Below are 15390 nucleotides of genomic sequence, written 5' to 3'. Positions count from 1 at the left end.
TGATAGGACGTAGTGAGAACTTGGTTAACGTAGAAGGAACGCAGTAGACACCGATAGGGACGTTTTTATGGACGTGAAGGGCGCGATCGGAATTTGAACATGTTTAAAAATCGTATTGAGGGCGTGGTCGAATCAGGACGTTGTAAAAGGTTAAATATACATATTAACGACGGCATGGAATGACGTAGTGACGGCGTAACTAAAACCTTATAGCCTATAGGAACTTGATTGACGTGGTGCAAGCGTGGTACTGGATGGGAAATATTGAATGGCTTTCTCATCGCTTAGTCTAAAGGTTGCCATTGCGTCTTTGCTACGTGAAGAACCACAACGTCTACACTCTTTTTCTACGGCCATGGTACGTTCGTGCTACGTTGTAGAATGCCTCATTCATTTTGTTATTTTTTTTCGGTACATGTCTAAGAGACGTTTGTATTACGTTCTTACCACGACCTTTCAGGTCCTGTCAGGTACAATTTATAAATACTGGATTCAATTACCATATGACTTCATTTTATACCAACACTAGATATAAATAAAAAATATGCCAGTTATATATACATAGAACACTGTGATTCCATCTTTTTTACAAATAAAATCTAGCCATTAGAAAGTTATGAGGACGAGAAAAGTACTTGGTAAGCGCATCGTGCAATCTTCCTGGCCATAGTCAGAACGTACAAAGAACGCATTGGACGTGGTGCGCGCGTATTAAGAACGTATTGGACGTGGTGCGCGCGTATTAAGAACGCATTGGACGTGGTGCGCGCGTATTAAGAACGCATTGGACGTGGTTCGCGCGTGAAGATACGCGCAGTAAGAACGTATTTGGAACGTGTGAGACGCTGTAAATGCTTGGAAGGGACGTAGTATGAACTTGAGCAAAGCATTTTTTAAGAATTTGACAGCGTCCAGCGTTTCGTCGAAATTGCCAGGACGTAGTGCGGTCTTCATAGTATTCGTCTAATGGAAGATAACATCGACAAATCAAAGTGGCATCATGTCCCTATCATTACAACATACGCAATCACGCACGTTCATTACAGTGTATATTAAACATGCGTATCTTCTTGTGTGTATTCTTAAGGATGGAAGAGAAACTTTCAGTTTAACAAAGGAAAATCGTAAATTGCCATAGGCACTAAATATAAGTATCTTTCATTTCCGATTTCGGTCATAGGCCTTCATCTGTCAAAAATTGATAAAATATTGTTTGACTTTTTTAACAATATATGTGTTTACGTTTTGTCAATATTATTCATATTCTATTAATGTTTAAGTTATAAATGTTATGTTCACTTTGTTGATACTTTATACGTGCTTTATGGGCCATTACAGTTTTATTAACTTAGGTTATTGTATGTGCAAATACAATACAAGTCTTTTCCACGAGTGGTGTTGTCATTGAACTTGAACAGTTGAACAGCTTATCAACGCTGATGTCCTTTTTCTTATAATATAAGAAAAAGGACATCAGCGTTGATAAGCTGTTCAAGTATAATATATGGGTCCATACTAATGCGCATATTTGAGTTGTGGACGTATAAACCCAATTTAAAACCAATTTAAAGCAATTTGAGATTCTTTCATCTAAACAATTCAAAAGATATATATTTAATATTACTGCTATGTGTGTTTTAAACTTTGTCAAATAATCACGAATGGTAAATAAGACTAATAAGTAAGAGGTGGCGGTTCAGAATATGTCAATCAAACGAGAATTAGTCATCAATAAATACTCCCATACTCGTTTTACATCACCAAACCAATAGTTTAAGATTTCTCTGGTACGTTGTACTTCTGACTGACATATTGCCTTCTCCGTGGGCTAGTGGTAAAGTGTTCGCGGGAGGTCGAAGGTTCGAGTTTCACATGAGGCCGCAAGTTGATCTGTATTATGTAGGCGTCTCATAAGTCCAACTGGTTTGCCCTAAGCTAAGACTGATGGGTGACAATATGATAATCAAACACTTAATTTCATTAAAAACTTGTCAGGATGAAATTTCATAACAATGCCTGTTAGCAGTCTTACATGTGATGTATATCTTCATGCAGCTTATTACTGCCCTCTTCTGATTTTATGTCCCAAATTTTAATCATACGCGTATAAATATATTTCACTACACTATCAGGTAATATCTCTAGAAGATCGTTTATGAATAGTACGAAGAGAATGTGCCCCTTTATGGAAGCTTTATAGTTAAACGCGCTACTAACGCTTTCAGAAAAAAATAATTTCTCGGCCGTTTTCAAATTGAGATCTGTTCTATTGTATATGATCTTATATGACCGAATTGAAGGCATTGATGCCAAATAAACTGACTCTGAAACAGATGTTTTAAAAGACGTCAAAACTGTAAATATGTGAGAGTGCAGCTTCAACTCTTTCCATTTACCTAAAGCTAAATGTCTTTTGTATTATAATGATAATCCTCTCGTAAGATTATTTGCTTGACATTACATTCGTCAGACTTAGCTCCTTACTCTTTGGTATTCCTTTAGCGCTGTAATATCACCAGTGTTTTATTTGTGTTTATAAATTAATGGATATTGATACTGATTTTCGTTTACCATTGTTCTTCTGCGATCTTTATGGAAAACTCTTTTTTCAGAATTAAATAAATTGTCCTTTTATATTAATAATAATGACCATTGCTCTTCGATAGCTTTTCTTTTAAATAACACCCCAATTTAAGTCCAGTAACTCCTCTAGTTTCTAATAGTGCGCCTTGGTATAGTTATATCCCGTTGAATTTAACTTCTTTCATACAAAGTGCACAGGAGGATCTCTTATGACAGCAAACACGGAAGGTTTGCCTTGTCCGCATCTTCTGGTAGCTTCATTATATGTTGAAACCCAAACACATCATACCCAGTAAACTCATACTTAAATTTATAGCAATGGCCATCTGCACAAGAAATGTATAACCATTTGATTCCTAGTATGTTACAATCTCACATGAAGAGCCAGTGACAACACTTTTTGTCGAGCCCGTGTGCGGTGAGTGGGACGTAGTTATCACAATGGCGGTTTGGTGTATGTGCGTGCGTCCGTGCGTCGTCCGGACTGATCATTGTCTGGACTGTATAAGGCGTTGTTGGGTTTTAAAAAAGACTTGCATTGAATGTTTACCATGACCAGGCAGCATGTCGCGTACAAGACCCGGGCCTGTACCTCAAATGTCAATGTCACTCAGAGGTCAATTGTCAAAATGATCCTCGTCCGGGCTTCATCTTGAATATACATTTTAATATGCAAGGTCACTCTAAGAGGTCAAAGCTTGAAATGGTCACTGTTTTCGTGCGTACCTTTATGCGTATATATAGTTTATGTATATATATATATATATATATATATATATATATATATATATTGGTGTGCGTGTGTATGATTGTTGATGTCATGTATCATATATAACATGGATGCGCACTACGCATATATGTCGTTGTATTAGAGAGAGAGAGAGAGAGAGAGAGAGAGAGAGAGAGAGAACATTAAAATCAGAACATAATACAAAGGATCATATAGAACAAAAGTTTACATAAATTATATACAACAAACAAATATATCAGATAAGAAGGATAACTAGAAATAATACATCTAGTAATACTGTATGATAACTATGCATCTATACATGTTCTAAAATAGTGAATAAAACATTAAGTTTTGTAATTTCATTTACCTTTCCCCATTCTACGACGTCTTATTGTTATTGCTTTGTTAAACATACATTATAATTTCTTATATTTTGAATTCCTACCGTGCCAGCCTAATATAACCTAAACGACGAAACGCGAAAGTCTAGGTCATATTCAAGGGAGTTATTTATTTGTTGTATCCGTATTTATACATGATGTATTTTAGTGCCGCTTTGAATTGCTCATCAGGTTTAAGATGACTGACCTCAAGGAAAACTTTGACACTAAGACATTAATTTACATAACGCTATCCATAAATCGTCTCTAGAAGAACATTATTTTGTGTAAAACCATTTGTTCTGTTACTATTTCACATTCTTGGCATTTGGACACAAAACTTTTTGAAAAATATTTACTAATAACCAGCATAGCAGTTGATCGCGCTGCGGGGGTAGACGCATCTTTGGCGTTATTCTCAACGGCTGCTTTTTGGCTTCCAAATAATTGTTTTGTGTTACTAATAAACCATATGTGGGACAATTCCATCTATATTTCGCCAGTGTGGGGATGCAATGGATTCGGTCCATAATCAGCGAGTCATCATCAGTCATTGTTTTTGCTGAGGGTCCATATTTCAATTGCAGGGTCCATATTTTTAAAGCAATATGTTAACAAAATCATGCATGGTACATGCCGGAGATAGGGACGTTGTGCCCGTAAAGCAGCGCGGCTCTTGCGCTGTCCGGTGCGCCTCCGTCGGCCCGTGAAAATCCGAGCGAGACGGTGTTAATCTCGTGCCGGACCGTACCCATATCCGCAGCAGGTCTCCAAGGTGAACAGCCTCTAGTCGATAGAACAATGTAGGTAAGGGAAGTCGGCAAGTCAGATCCGTAACTTCGGGAAAAGGATTGGCTCTAAGGGCAGGTTGTGGACGGGAGCAAATACATTTCACGACAATGATTTTGCTCCGTATTTAACGTTGTGTACAAGTTTTTTACGGTGCTTTTTTTTTCGCCCATGAATTTCTCATTCGAGTAAAATAAACTTTTATGATCAAGTTTAATTTTGTACAATGGTTCTATAGGTATTCCAGTTAATAAATTAATTTTATCTTGAATTGGGTTTCATATGTATTTTAAATCACGCAAACTTTGTTTAAAGCATTTTATAAGCTTAAACCGCCATTTTTAAAGTGCTCCTTTTTCCATACCATTGGTTTCCATAGCAACGTTTACTTGTATACGACATGGACGTATCTACACACTTTTTAAAATGATCTGAATACGGTGAATCTTTAAAAGGTAAGACCAACAAAGCATATCTCATGATAACTGTATTGATATTTAAAAATACAAAACCTGTCCACGAACTTTACGAACAGCCCTCGTATATGTATACAATAATTTTATTTTTTTTCGAAATTTCGAAAAAGTATTCTGGTGACAATAATACAAATATTTAAAAGCTGCTGCATGATACCAAAAATCGAGCAAATGCTTATTACATACCAACATCGTAATCTTGAACATTTGCTTAGAGAATGAGAGATTAATGTCCGAAGCTGGATTAAGTGGCTTAAATGGTATTTAAAGCCTTCTGTATCCATGTTAAGGTACTTCTAACTACTTTTAATGCAAATGTCCAGCAAAAAAGCAAACTTAACCAACAAAGAGCATCTTAAATTCAGTAGTAAAGCTCTCAATCCTGATAAAAGGATTAATAAGTTAAATTTGACCTTTATAATCCATACGTTCTCCATGACGAACAGACTTCTGTATTTTAGTGTCCATATCCGCATTTCGTCTTCTCTTCATTTACGCAGTCTACAAACTTTCCCTTATAGTTGAGTTATTTCTTTTAGGTTGATCGACAGCTGATATCTGAAGCCAGTCTCTTGGGTGGAAACCAGTATTGGTGTTCATTTTGTGAGGCGATGATTATATACCCCTGGTTGGATCGAACCCACAAGCTCTTATGCCACATTTCCTGACTAAGCTTGGTTTACGACTTGTAAAATGTTGCGAGCGCCTCTTGGTAAATGAAATATAAGGAAATCTCTGATTTACACTTCAGTAATGTTTCTTGTAAATTATTTTCAAATTAATTATTTAACTTAATAACTGTTCTAGCTTGGTCGGTTTTTATCATGATTCGGACCTGATGGACCACACACATACCGTTTGCGAGGAGGTTATTTAAGTACTCAATAACTTATGTTATCGAACTATTATAAAACACATATTCCATCACTCTTATTTGTACTGTTCCTCTTTTGACCCATCAGATCTTTGAAAAAGGTAATTCAAGTAAGGTAAATCAATATGATAGACACAAGAGCCAGTCGTCTTTACATGATGTTTTATTGGTAATAGCAGTACAACAACATCAAACATTCCATAACAGTGTAAGCATGTAAATTGGTCAAGCAAAGTCATTAAACATCATATTTACAGGTTATAATACAAGCAGATCAATCAAGATGACCATGAGCGGGGACCATTGGTTCTAGCACTAGACTTTCGGCAGCATGGTCAAATATCGTCAGTTTGTGCAAATAATTTTTTTGCACAAATTTCTTTTTTGACTGAATTGGCAGCTTAGTAAAAAATGGTCAGCTGATTTCACAATTTTTTTTAATTGATAAGAGATCAAATATAAAATGGGCATAAAAGACTGAGCATTTAAACTAAAATGAACACAAAAAAGATGGAAACGAAAATTAAATAAAAAATAAATAAAAAAAAACATAAAACGCTGAGGTAATTAAGCAAACAAAAATACTGTGAAGTTTAAAAATGATAATATGATGCTAAACTAATTGTGAACTCATGAAAAGCGCTTAAATAGGCAAATAAATTACTGACCAGATCAATATTGACAAGACAATTTGCTGCAATGTAAAAACACAATTAAAATAGCTGTACATAAAATGTTGCGATGGATTTCACAGAACTATACAGGTAAGAGTGAAGAAAGGCAAGAATAAGAACAGAAAGAATCTAACAGATTACACTGACTTTACCAAGATATGTCAAATATACAGGTACCTAAAATAAGCATAAGCGGAGCGTTTTTTGCTCCAAGCAAGCTTTGACAATTGTTCATTGTATCTCATGTTCATAAACAAAAGATCTTTAAAAATCTCATTAACTTCAAAATGCAATAACAATCATCAACATCAGATCTTCGGTCTTGTTCAGTTGGCTGAAAGTTAAAATGACGCCCATGCTGTCATTATTCACTGATAGTCAAAGTTGACCATCCTAAAGCCCCAATCATGTCAGACTGTCATTTGCCTGACAAGCTTTTTGAACATTTTATTGAGCACACACACAATTGTCAACACATAGGCAGATGATGCATTTAAAAATGTTAATTCTGCACTGCACTGTTTTCTGTGTTTCTCTGCGCCACTGCTAATGTAGTGTCTATATCACAATAGCTGATGCTGAACTACTTGACACATCACTACTGCTGCTGTAATACTCCATCGAGCCTCTAACAGCGAAAACACGCTGCTCAATCAAGCTCTTCCACGCACACTTCTGCTCCGTTGATGGCGCTCGGAAGCCGAGTCGAGATTTCCCGCTCAATGTTGCACCAGGCTGATTTGGACTCGTGTAGAGGACAAACTCAGTGGAGTGTGACCTCTGTGCATCCATTGCCGCAATGTCACGGAGTGGGGTGGGTTCACGCAGTACGCGAAGGAAACCATCTGGCTCCTGGGCTGTGAGAAGGAGGAGGTCGGTGAACAGGAATACAAGGATCTTGTGCCACTGGCGTCCCTCCCACCAGAACATGTCACTTGAAAACAGAAGGTGGCGTTCATCTGCACATAGCTGGAATACCTGCAAGTATGAATAAATACAATAATGAACATGACAAAAATATTTCCAATACTATTTCCATTTAAATAAATTCTAACCATTGAAATTATATGAATTCTTAAAAATTGTATTAATTTTACTTCACAATAGTAAATGTTCTCAAAACGTTTTCTTGAATTCTATTTTGACTTTGTTTCCATTATAGTTATTTTCCTTATAAACTTTACTTACCGGCACATTTGACGAGAACACTAGCCTATCCTGTATCTTCATCACTTCTGTATTGACTGGCCTTGGAGCAGAAAACGTTGGGCCGCGAGAAGATCCTGAGCTGCACGTGGTGGTGGAGGAGCGAGACCGCATACTGCCCGTAAAACTTTGACCCCGCGAATCTCGGGACGCCAGCGAGGAGACACTCTCGACACGCTCGCAACTGTAGTTGGTAATGTTTGTTGTGCACTCCTGCAGACCTGGAAATTAGAAAAGAGGAATATGAATATGAGGATTTTTGAAATTGTAGGGTTGAGAATTTTACTATTAGGGTTTTGAAATTGCTGTTTGAATTTGGTTGTAGGAAAATGATACAAAATAAGTCTGGATTTATTGAACACCATAATCACATGATAAAAGATATATCAGAAAGTGTTTTTATTACAATGACCAACATTTTATGGTTGAATACCAAAAAAATAAAACTCATGAAACTTACCTTCAGTGATTTGTTTGAGGCTGTTGTAGTCTGGACTATTGGGCGCAGTGTTTGCAAACAGGTCTTTTATCACTTTATACAGCTCCCGTACATGCTGCACGGGTCGGTAGATAAACGAGCTGATGCTCGGTTGATTTGATTCCAGAGAAGGCTCCCGAACAAATCGTACAAAATCATCATTTCGTCGAAGATCTGATAGAAGTTGATTCCCTGCGCTTATTCCTTTAGCGTAAAGATCATATGCCTGGCAAAGCATGTGAACCTTGGACTGGTATATGAGGCCGATCGAGCGCATGAAGCCATCACTGGACCCCGACGTGTCTGTGTCATCTTCTGATGACATTGTGAATGACTGTGGTGCGTTGTCGTGCATCTGTTTTACATGGTACTCTGAGATGGTCGTCAACTGAAATGAAAAATATCAAAACTGAATACTAGGCTTAATTCTGTTGAAGGAGAAAAATACTTCTCAAATCTCAACATGACAGAATAAGTGCTGAGTCAAATGAAGCAGACCTATGGCAATTTATACTGGTAATACAATGAATTGGTGCAAAAACAAGGTTCGACTCTATATAGAATGCTCTTGTTTTATCAATTCAAATGAATGGAACATTTTTATGCTTCAGTTTAGTAATACATACCTTTTCAATGTTTTGGAAGAGTGTTGCATGCTGGGAGTGGGAGAGAATGCAGTGTCGGAGAGGTCGTGAGTATCGTTGCATACCAGCATGCATCACGTCAATAAAGTCTAGCTCAATCGTCAACAATCGATGTATAGCCTCCTGTTTGCTACTTTCACTGGTTTGTACAGTCTGTAATAAGAAGGAATGTTTTTAAAATGTTGTTTTCTTCAATATTTAATTTCAAAATTGTGCAGATATCTAAAAACAACTAATCACTGAACTCCCTTCAACTGATATACATTGCTAGGGGATGGTTATACATATTTGAAAACATGTTCATTTAAAATTTTGCTCATCATTTATAAGTGTTCATTGTTTAAAAATCTTACAGTTACCAACATGAATCAGCTTTTATAAGACCATAGTAAGAGAAACACTGTTCTGCCTTAAACACTTTATGTATAAATTCTCCAATTCTCAAACCTACCCTATGTCCTCGTGCAAGTAGCGGAAGCGGAGTACTAGTAGCCAAAGAAGCGAATTCCGGACCCATTGTCGTGTACATCGTCTGGTTCAATGTATTTTCCTTATCCTCATCACCGTTTATTGTAAACATCTGTGGAACAGTGTGATCGTCATAATGACCAGTGTGGTTATCAACACAATTGACATCGTCCATGCTGTAAGGGAGCCCATCACATGTTTCCAGGCCATCGTCTGCGTCGGGAACAGTCTCAACATGTTCATAAGTTATGGGTTTCTGGCGTTGTACTTCAAGCACCATGGCATTGCTGCAGAGTCTGAAAAAGATAAATGCAGGTAAATATCAGAGAAACATAAAACATAAAACTCTTATTTTTTCCATATATGGAATTTTAGATTCATATTCAATTCAAAAGAATAACTGAAATCCAATTAATTTGAATATTCAGTTTACAAAATGGTTTGACTGAATGATTGTCCTACATCTATCTAAATGATACCAGTATGACTATCATTGAGAGCGATGGAAAATCATTCAAGCCTCTGAATTATTTTAAAATTGTTTCATGATCTATGAGTGTATCGAAAAAGGAAGAACAGTTTGGTTACTTACTTGATAAGCCTAGCTACACTAGTAGCAGTTGATCGAGAGACATTCTGCTTATTCAGGCGGATGATAATATCCCCGGGCTGAAGCCCTGCGTTGAGAGCGGGTGATGCCCAGTCTACACGTCCTACACGAGCCGGGCACCCATCTACTACAGTGAAACCAAACCCGTGTTTGCCTCGATGTAAAGTCAATGAGAGGGTGTCCATTCCCCAGACATCTTTGTTTACGGCAGGGACGTTTGAGCTGCCTAAAACAGAAAGGGAAAAATATAAATATGAATTTTGGATGAATGTATTGATCATTACTTATTATTAATTTCTGAAGAGCTATTTTTCGTTATTTGTTATTCTAATTGAAAATTGAACCATGGCATCACAATTTCATAAGATAAATATTGTTTACACATTTTTTATAGTATCATTAACTTACTGCGCAGTTTAAGGTTAGGTCGGAGCCTGTGTGCAGCTACAGCGAGATGTTTCCGCCTTCCAACGTCCTCGGTGAGCAGATAATACCAGCCAGATACCTCACGGTGGGGCTGACGGAGATGGCGGACACCGAATGACATGCAACCCAGGAACTCATTAACACTGAAATAGAAAAATAAAATATTTATCATCTCATAGTGGTTGTGCTATTTAACATGCTGTTATTGAATACACACTTACAAATTTAAAGATATGAATTAGAAGAATTATAACTTAGAGACTGATTTATCAAAGTAATATGTATAAAATCAAACAAACTTTGAGTTCTTCATCATTCAAATTTAAATGCAAGTGTATCCTTTTCTAGCAAAGACACTAATGAAATGTCAATCAATTTGTTAAGGACTAATTCAACAGAAGTATTTTGAGTGGTTGAAGGAGTTTGCAACCCTTAATCATTTTAACAAACACAGTCTAGACTATGCATTGAACAATGATTGAAGTCACACCAGAAAATTATATCCATAACATAATTTTACCAAGTTTAAACAATACCTTGTATTTTTTAGAATAAATTTCATTTTGAAATACACTGATTACAATTTAAAGCTTTTGACGCCAATTTTAATTTAATTCTAAATCACAAAAGTTAATCATCAGAAACCCTTAAGCCCCCTTAATTGTAGAACAATTCAGTCCATTACACTTAATAACCCCTTAACTATGGATCAACTGCCAACTTAAGCCCACTTAAACTTTTCATTTCTAATCTTGAAGTCCATTATGGACCCTATTTCACACACTGTTGAAAAGGGTTTTACCAAGATAACTATGGTCATTCTCCAATCTAAAGGTCTGGCACTTTACCCTCCCCATATATACATACAAAACATCTTCAATGTAGCCCCTAATCCCTTAAATTGCTCAAGTAATTTAACGCTAGTCCTCCAGTCTGCCAAAACCCAAGTGTCATAGTTGTAAGCATTCAAACAAATTGAGATTTATCTAGAAGTTGACATGACAAGTAAATATCCAACAATACCAAAATGATCACCAAATATACATTTCTTGGTCCGAAATCAGATAGCACTATGCAGAGAAATTGATAACAGTTAATCTATTGAACTTCAACAAATAAAAGCAATTAAAAGTGTTTGTGTTTGGAGGTATTTTGCAAATACTATATTAAACTACTAATACCTTATATCATTAGAGACAAGAAAGTGAAATTTGCTGAATAAATAAACAGCATAAATTATACAGACAAATTGACAAATTGAAGATTTAACATAATTATGGAGAGATAATAGTGAACTATCATCCATTTGAGGTATGACTATCACAAAGTTGTGTTGTATATTCATAACAACCAAATATTTTTCAAAGATACTTACTAATTAGCTTCATCCTTAGAATCAAGGAGAAATCCAGTATTCATCACCATATCTTTCATATCAATATAGCTTTCACTTAATTAGCTTATCAGTTCATCTAAAGGAAAACACCATGTACATTTAATTTTGACAACCATCCAAATCCTACAATCCCCAGCACCAGTCCAAATCATGTGATATACCCTCTAGCTTATCAGCCAATCAGAACTGATTATCACCAGAATCCAACCAATAGGAATTGAGAACTTGAGGCACACCCCGAGATTTCACACCAATCACTCAGTAGTTCATCAATTTGATTATCAATCAAGTAAATATGATCAGTCCCCAGACAGACACTGTGTTCATCACCCATATGGTCTTAATTAACTGAAAATCACTGATTGATTTATCCAAACTATTAGATTACATGCCCATGATGACCCCACTAATAGCCGCACTATAAATCACACTACAACCAACTGGAATAAATCCAAACTATGACCAACATACAGGTTGTTTTGCTGTTCAGTAGTTAGGTGAAACATTACTCAAATCATCAAGCCATAAAACCCAATCAACGACCAGACTGAAGCCCATGTTTTCAGTCTAGCCATCAGTCTGGATTAATCATTATTTTTATTGCTCAAATATGGGGGTGGTTTCAGTAAAAGGTCTACTGCTAATCTCAGCAAAAACACATGACAAATATGAGAATCATCATTTCTTTTGTAAACTAATAACGAAATTTCATGGATCATGATGTATTTTCAAAGCAAACATGAAAGATAATAATCTTGCCCAGACAGACTGATGCTTAAACAATTTCACTCGTAGAACATCTCAATGGCCAAATGGTCCCTACTTGTATATTTTCATGGACTGTTATTATTATTTGTAAAGCAAACACTGGATATAATAATCTTTTGCAGACGAAAAAGATTGAGTTTGACCATCTCAAAGAGTTATTATTTTTTTATGAACCATAATTCTCAAGGCAACTTGGAGTCCGATAATCATCTTGTACAGAAAAAACAGATTCTTTGACATTGAAAGAATTTAATTACTCACAAGATAGCCAAACATGTGAAAGAAGTTCATTTACACACATGACACCCCTAGGTAAACATTTCATGGACCATATACTCCAAATAAACATGGAACCAAATTCTAATGACCTGCTGGGATTAAAACAGCTGACAAACATAAAAATATCTTCTTTTTTATCTTTTGATTGTTTGGTGGTTGTTCACCCATATTATTTTGTGTTGTTCACCTAGAAAGTGAAGTTACCTTGCATGTGTGTCCCTGTGCCACACAGAAAGCATCAGTCTTTTGTTCTGGTCTTCCTCTGTCACCTCACTGAAAATTAAAATACAGAATACATACAGATTCTATCAAAAATTCTCATCTAAGTTTAGAATGATTACACTTAAGTTAAAGTCAAATAATGTCAACAGATGCAATTTCTTTATATTTTCTTGCTGATTCTAATAGCTACCCACCCATAAATATCCGTTTCCAGGACCCATTTATTTAGCTATCTCTGGTATTGACAATGTGTAAACAGATATTTTCAGACCCAAATCAAGACCATATGGAATGTGTAACTGGTACCCTGAAACCCCTAAATCCCCACTTTCCCTCCCAAGAAGTGAAATCTATCTACCAACATCCGAGATTTAGATAATTTGTAATCTGAAGATGCAAGTCTCAAGTGATAACTGGAGATTTTATCACTAAATTAGTCCCGGATTGCTATAATTGCAGTAAAAACTGCCATAAGCCCCTCTTTATTACTTCTTACACAGTAATGCCTTCAAATCAAATTTGATTCTATTTTGTAATCCAGACTTTTATTGACCTTTTTGTGAAAGTGATAATCTTAATTGTTTAAAAGATTAATTGTACTGGTTCCACAAAACTTCAAGAGAGAGGGAGAAAAGTGGAGTTTTTAATATTTCTTGTATTTTGGTCACTCATTTTTCCCTTTTTACTTTCATGAAGAATTTCTAAAAAAATCAAGAATGTTTATGGAATTTTCAGACAATTAACAGAGAATATCAGTTTCCATGTCTGCTAAATGAAAGGCCCCTTTATTTACATGCACTTCCAAAAAGCAGAAGAGTCAGTAATCAATATGATGTCAAAACCCAGATCACTGATAGGTGTCTGATTTCTGACTGATTGTTGGCTTATCTATTACCTAAACAACAGTAGCAGAAACCAGTATGCACAGCCAACAACCAGGGCTGCCTTACATCACAATCAATCACATATGTTCAAATAATTAACGACTACATATCATAAGTCAAACAAAGTGGTCTGAATTCAGCCACTATTCTTGATGAGATTTCTTTGTTTTCGACTGAGTGCTCTTCCTTTATTTATCAGTTAATACCCTTTTAATCACTAAATTTCCATTTAAACCCCCAGTAGCTGGGCAACCCACCAGATTGGGTTGTCAGGAAGCTAATGCAAGATCCATGGGTCAGTGCCCAACAAACCCATGACCCTCGGAATGCTGGAAATTGTGTACATGATAATCTCATTTCACAAATCAAGCCAGCTTTCAAGTGATTTAATGGAATTTTTCTGCAACTAGATGGAATCCCCAACACCCTTGACCGATCAAAGCAAACAAACCATTCACAGTCCACTAGAAATGTAATTTTTCATTTTAATGAGTGGCAAAAGCAAATACCTGTTATGTTATGAGTACTTCCACATGAATTAAAAATTATCCTTTAAAAAATCTCATTTACTTAACGTTCTACCATGTTTTTAATCCTTGAACACTTTGATAACATTTCCTAGAATATTATTTTCATTCATCTGTTATAACATTATTTTCCTCTAAAGCTTGGATTCTGTGGGTTACACTGAAGAAAAAATTAGGTCAGTGCAAGTACCTTTTAATATACACCTGCAAACCCCACAAACTATTGATATTTTCTAGTCTATGCAATTCAAAATGAAGGTTCACTTACAGTGAGAATTTCTCGTCATATAAGGGATTGTTCGAGTCTTTGAGGATCTCGGTCTTGCAGCGCGGCTTCTTCCCATCATCTGGGATCAGACTCAGCTGAAAATGGCAAGTCTGAATGAGGGACATGCAATACATATTCTCTAAATTCAGGTAGCAAACATTATCTGTGACTGAGAATAACTTAAAATATTTGAAAGAATGGCATTTAATATTCAAATGGTAGATCATCCACATAAAAGATTTTTTTCCATAAAAGGATGGTAGAATACTGTGGCATATATTATAAGACTGCATACCTTTACAAAGGAGTCGCATGTGGGTTTCCATTTTGTTGACAGTTGCCGCGCCTGCACCACGTGGACTGTGAGGAGACCGAAATTCATGTACACAGACACCTTCAGTTGACCTGAAAACATACAAGCAATCGAGAATTATTATAGGATGTGATATTATACATGTCAAATTTAAAACATTCAAAATGCAAATGTCATGTATATTTATGACTTTTCACTAAACACTTTTGAATATTTTAGCTTATACTTCATATTTCTTGCTGAAAAGCCATTTGAGATCTGACTTTTTTAAAAGCATTTATCATTACTCAATGTCATCATTTGCAGACTCTGAGGCCCTTCCTCGGGTGACATAATTGCCCTTTACATATTTCCAGTCAGACTGGCCTCACCCTTGTATTAATGTATGTTAA

At 36.0% G+C, this 15390-nt stretch overlaps 1 protein-coding gene across 2 annotated transcripts in view; it reads right to left on the bottom strand.

Moving 5' to 3' along the window:
- Positions 1 to 5982: 5982 nt before the first annotated feature.
- Positions 5983 to 15390, bottom strand: part of LOC128222745 (uncharacterized) — a 61022-nt gene continuing 51614 nt past the window's right edge. For both annotated transcript variants that reach the window (XM_052931854.1, XM_052931855.1), the window contains exons 4-13: positions 14981 to 15090; positions 14686 to 14780; positions 12989 to 13057; positions 10324 to 10484; positions 9898 to 10141; positions 9289 to 9601; positions 8820 to 8990; positions 8176 to 8581; positions 7698 to 7936; positions 5983 to 7487 (exon numbers count right to left, since the gene is read on the bottom strand). In XM_052931854.1, coding sequence (XP_052787814.1) covers positions 7068 to 7487; positions 7698 to 7936; positions 8176 to 8581; positions 8820 to 8990; positions 9289 to 9601; positions 9898 to 10141; positions 10324 to 10484; positions 12989 to 13057; positions 14686 to 14780; positions 14981 to 15090 — 2228 coding nt within the window. In that variant the 3' untranslated portion in view covers positions 5983 to 7067. The remainder of the gene's footprint in view (positions 7488 to 7697; positions 7937 to 8175; positions 8582 to 8819; positions 8991 to 9288; positions 9602 to 9897; positions 10142 to 10323; positions 10485 to 12988; positions 13058 to 14685; positions 14781 to 14980; positions 15091 to 15390) is intronic.

The sequence above is a fragment of the Mya arenaria genome, chromosome 17, assembly GCF_026914265.1.
Source record: "Mya arenaria isolate MELC-2E11 chromosome 17, ASM2691426v1".
NCBI lineage: Eukaryota > Metazoa > Mollusca > Bivalvia > Myida > Myidae > Mya > Mya arenaria.
The sequence above is the reverse complement of the archived record's forward strand: the minus strand, read 5'-3'. Positions and strand labels throughout refer to the sequence as shown.